This window comes from Malus domestica, chromosome 01, assembly GCF_042453785.1.
Source record: "Malus domestica chromosome 01, GDT2T_hap1".
Taxonomy (NCBI): domain Eukaryota; kingdom Viridiplantae; phylum Streptophyta; class Magnoliopsida; order Rosales; family Rosaceae; genus Malus; species Malus domestica.
The window spans coordinates 20,399,895-20,405,157 of NC_091661.1; the positions used below are offsets into that span (position 1 = coordinate 20,399,895).

Here is a 5,263-nt window from a genome sequence, read left to right on the forward strand (position 1 = left end):
AATCTCATATTCTCATGCTTCTTTTTGATGAAGGTTTTTTGGATCCCGAAACGGATCCTGATGACTTTACTACACCACCCTCGATTTTGGTGGAACAACTTGAGCATCCTCTTGCTCTAAACGCTATTTCTGCCACTAAGCGTTCTCAAGGCCACGCTATGCTATTGGAGGGGTTCATTCTCAATTCTCCGGTGGCTGCTCGCTTGGGTTTGGCACGCAGTGAGGCGGTGATGGTCGCAACAGGCCGCTATTTTTGTACCAAGGGTATGGCTCACAAGGTCTCTGTGTGGCTCCAGGGTTATGCCTTCACTAGTGACTTTCACCTCCTAGCGGTTGTAGTGTGCGATATGGTTCTCGGGTCGACTAGTTAGAGGCCTTGGGGTGCATTGGCTAGAATTTCTTCTTTAAGGTCATGGAGTTCTCTGTTCATGGAACCAATTACGTATGTCAAAGACAATCAAGAAACCAAGCAGTCATAACTTCAAATAAAGAACACTAAAAAAAACAAAGAGAAGTAGTATAACCAAAAAAATTAAACAAATGAAAGTTGGAAACAATAACAAGGAAAGAATACAAGCATAAGTCCAAAGAACAAAAAACAAGCGGAAGTGAAATCTAAACAAAAAAACGAACCCACAGTGAAAAACGACAAAATCCACGGATTAGCACTATAGATAAGCCAAACTAAATAAGAAGTATAAGAGATGAAGAATCGATAAACAAACAATAACAAACAAATGCGGATTGAACCTAGAGGTATTGAACTCAATTTAATACCATGTTACAAAATGAAGGACGAGGAAAGAAGAAAACGGATTCCAAACTATAATTCTTATTACAGTGACTAAAATAAAGAAGAAGACTACAAATTATCAAGACGATTACACCTTCAAACTTAACCCTCTACTAAGTTATAAGGTGTATTCATATAAAAACACCTAATTCTTACTGCATCAGATACATATGTACACAAGTTGCTTTAATACATCTCTTGTAGTTTTAAGAAAAATATTTTGCCAATCATGCTCGCAAGCATAGGTGTTTCCGAGATATGAATTATGAATCGGATTTATTTTTATCCCAACACACATCTACACATAGTCCAACAAAATAATAATAAAGCATTACCCAATTCATAACATGAACACTGAATCACATTTCAAATAAAGTTCAAGCTTCATGTTTCGAATCACAGTGGCACAATATATCATGCAAACATATTCGAATCAGTCAGAAATCTCGCTTGCCAAGAATTAAGGTGCGAGTCCATGACTAAAAAAATTCAAGTAGTCTCATCGCATATGATAGTCTTGAGGTAAAGATTACGATGCATTGTCTCTTCGACCCAAATTAAAGGTTTCGACTGCTGAAACAACACATATAAAGTTTTCGCAGTTCATGGGGTTAAACACCAAAGAAAACATATTCTGGCCACATTGAAGAGAGTAGAAGACTTTCGAATATTGAAGGGTGTGATGAGAGTAAAGACTTTTCATGTTTGCAGACAGAGGGTCCATTCGAGGTAAGTGTTTTTAGTTGATTATGAATTACATCAGTGCCCTTGTGATTGATGGGTCAAGAGGCCAGAATTACACTTCCATGAGGCAGGTGTTTACTTAAAGATCTCCATCACCCAAAAATTACAGACAAAACATTCATATTTAATGCCACTAAATCCTGCACCAGTTGCCAAAGCCATGAACTCTTCTCGGCTCCGCTCCTTTCCTCCCGGGTTTTGAGTCATCATAAGCACATCAATTTGGGAGGTGCTCTTCACGGCGGTGCTAGTCTCTGACATCACTGGAAGAACTGCTTCCACGATAATCACTTTCCCATCCTCTGGAATAGCATTGTAACAAATTTTCAACAGCTTTAGGCAATGTTGGTCACTCCAATCGTGAAGTATCCACTACAAATTTATCAAAAGATAAATTATAACCTTTGTTAGTATGACCTCAAACTGAAATGGAAAAAAAAAAATTTAATGCTCGAAAATTGAAAAATTACCTTCATAAAAATGGCATCCCCAGATGGAACACTTGCAAACATGTCTCCTCCAACATGTTCCACCCCTGCAAAAATAAATTAACTCCTGTTTCAAGTTGCATGGCTTGTGCAAGATAAAAAAACTAATTAAGAAGGAAAATGATTTCCGCACGTCTTTTTTCGTCTTTTGTATACCGCTGTTTATTTATGTCTCTTGTTTTTTATTCAAGGCGAAGCCTAAACATAAGTGTGCAGGGAGAGGAAAAGGGTTTCCAACTAAGTATCATGAATCAAATTAACTAAAGTAATTTTTACCAGGATATGAAGGGGCATGTTTTACGACATGTGGCAAGTCGTAATTGATACCCTTAATATGGGGATGTTTAGAAGTGATTAGACTAAGAGTCACTCCCAAACCACCACCAACGTCAACAAGTTGGGTAAGTTTCTCAAAGCCCTTGTAGAGATGAAGAATCTTCTTCATGACAATAGTGGTGTGGTTAAACATTGCTGTGTTGAAAACTTGATTAAACCTGGCGTCTAAACCTGGATACTCAAAAGCATGCGTCCCATGGACCTTGTTAAATGGAATTCCTCCTTCAACAACTGCATCTTTCAGTTGGGACCTATCAATGTCAATGTGTACCACTCAAGTTAGAGTTAAAAAGATAAATTACTATTAATTAGGCTAATTAAAAAAGGAAAAAAAAACTAGAGAGACACCAAAACTTTTTTCACCAATGAGTCGTGACTGATGTGGAAATTTGTATAATTTGTTGTGAATAAATAAGTTGCAAGTGATTTCAGATACGAAACAGATGAAAATTTGCCAAATAAGTTTGAACTACTCAATTTAACAAGAGTTGAATTATTTCTCGTACTTTTCTGTGCTGACAATTTTTTTTTATTATTACTTTGTATTAAGTAATTAGATTTTTTTGTTACCCAAAAAAGGAACGAAGTTCTAATAGAGTTATTTAAAATAATAATTAATCTTCACTGTAAGAAGGTCGGAGACCAATATATACTCACATATATTTAATTAAAGACCAAGTTCTAATTAAACTAAATTTCAGGACCATTGCTCTAATTATTTCTAATAATTTTACTAAAACAAAATAAATGAACAAAAAGAGAAGGGTTAAGACATGTTTAATTAGTAAGCGCAAGAGAGTACGTAGTACTAAACATACCAGCTGTCTAGGAAGACCTTATCTTGAATCAATGCCATCAAGGGACCCAAAGAAACACCATCTTCATTAGTCACAAAGTAGTTGGACACAGGACCAAGGCTGTAGAGCCTCTGAGAATCAGACCCATCTTCTTCATTAGCAACTGCAGAGCAGCTGAGAATAGAGTGACTGGCAAGGAGCCTTAGAATACGATCCAACATCATCGGTGCTTCAGAGTTCCTGGTGCCACTGCCGATATGAGCTGCAATCTCCGATGAAGAGAGTTTGGCGCCAGGACCGGCTTTCGCTATGATGTCGAAAATGCCTAGCTCGATTGCTGATTGCATAGACATGGACAGAACAGAAGAAAACACAAGCTGCATGGCATAGCAGAAGTTTTCCTCTTCTTCCAGCTGCAGGGCCATTGCACTGTCTATATTTGTATTGTGATAATGCCACTTGAATGTGTTTACTTATCTTCTCTATATATAAAGCTACAACTTCCTTTTGGTTAATTCAAAAGTTCCGATAATACTTCACTAAAATATTAATATGGTAAATTTACATTTCTCTTCATTTGTCTCCATTTGAGTTTTGTCTAATTTTTCTCTCTTTTTCTTTAGACTATTTGCAATGGTTGGGAATTTAAGTTTTAAACTCCCTCAAAGTTTCTCCAATTAGTAAGTGTAAGAAAAAAAAAATTGGATTAAAACTTTTTCTTGGGCTAATTTCTACCCAAAATACCAGGCAAAGTTAAGAACCTAGCCCACCATTGTGTGTGCACGTGCCTGCAAAAAATCCACATTCGGCTCACTGATACGCACCACATTCCCACACGCTAGATAGCTACATCAGGTGGGATCCACCACCGACAACTTTATTGGCCACCCAAATCAAGGCCAACGACTAGTTTTTAATCCGACGTCCGATCTGATTGGACCATCTAACGATGCAAATTCAAACTTTATTTTTTAAGTCTAATTTATAATACATTAAATCTAACAATTGAGATCGAAAATGATTAAATCTAACGGTAAAAAAAATCTAAACAGCCAAAATAAAAATCAACGGCAAAAACAATTAAAAAACTATTTAAATAAAAATTAACCCAAAAACTTTATAAATATCTATGTACTTTGTCCACACAAAATTCAATTTTCTCATACAATTCTTCCATTTTTTTTCCTTTCTACCCACGTCCAAAACTATTTTTTACCATTTTCAAAATTTTCAGGATGCAAAAGATCATATATATTAGGGAACCTAATTGGTCAAATAATGAAGACGGTGGTGGAGGCTTGGATGGGTTTGTTAGAAATGCTATTTATATGTGTTCCATGACTTTCGTATGTGTAGAAAGGGTTCTCATGTTTATATAAAAGATAAAGTAGACCCTTTCTTATTTTATCCCCCAGCAAATCTGTATGATGATATGGATAAGATCTCATTAATAGAAAAAAGGCGATTTATATCATGGTGTCGGGGCTAGGTGCCAGTTCCACTTTGTCTTGGTGGAATAAGGTTCTTCTTTGGATTCTCTTTGTGAGGATCATAGAGATTTTTCAATCATGTTCATTTATTGTATATCGTATAGTTAATTTTTTCAAATACTATTTAGATTTAATTTTAAATAAAAAAAATTACAATGATTTCTGATAAGATGATATACGATGAACGAATATAATTAAAAGATTCTCGAAATCCTTATAAAGAGGATCCAGAAATGAACCTCATTCGTCTAGGTAGGTCATTAAAACAATTCCACAAGAAGAATTATGGCGCTTTAAACAACACTAGATAGGCATCAGCAAATTGAAAAGATGATTGCTTCTATAATTATAATTATAATTGATAAGAGTTCAAAGCTTGAATTAAAAGGCATCCAACACAAAATTTTGATGAGTAACTGTTGCCTTAAAAATTATTAAGCCTCTGTGGTGTACATACCGAGTAACTAATGAGCTAACTATATTCTTCTGGTGAGGCGTGCCAACTCACAACCTGGACCCATCATTAGATCTGATCCCACAAATGAAGGTGTAAATATCATAACTCTAATCTCCGAGGTAGTCAAGTTGTTTTGTTCACTCCGTTCTTGCCGAATC

General features: G+C 35.8%; 1 protein-coding gene across 3 annotated transcripts; it reads right to left on the minus strand.

Moving 5' to 3' along the window:
- Positions 1-1,516: 1,516 nt before the first annotated feature.
- Positions 1,517-4,506, minus strand: LOC103421923 (caffeic acid 3-O-methyltransferase 1-like). Of its 3 annotated transcripts, none has more exons than XM_070823837.1 (5): positions 3,894-4,506; positions 3,180-3,756; positions 2,302-2,612; positions 2,008-2,072; positions 1,517-1,909 (listed from the first exon to the last, which is right to left on the minus strand). In XM_070823837.1, exons 2-5 carry the CDS (start codon positions 3,581-3,583, stop codon positions 1,613-1,615), a joined length of 1,077 nt encoding a protein of 358 aa, XP_070679938.1. In that variant the 5' UTR covers positions 3,584-3,756; positions 3,894-4,506; the 3' UTR covers positions 1,517-1,612.
- Between the last annotated feature and the right edge of the window lie 757 nt (positions 4,507-5,263).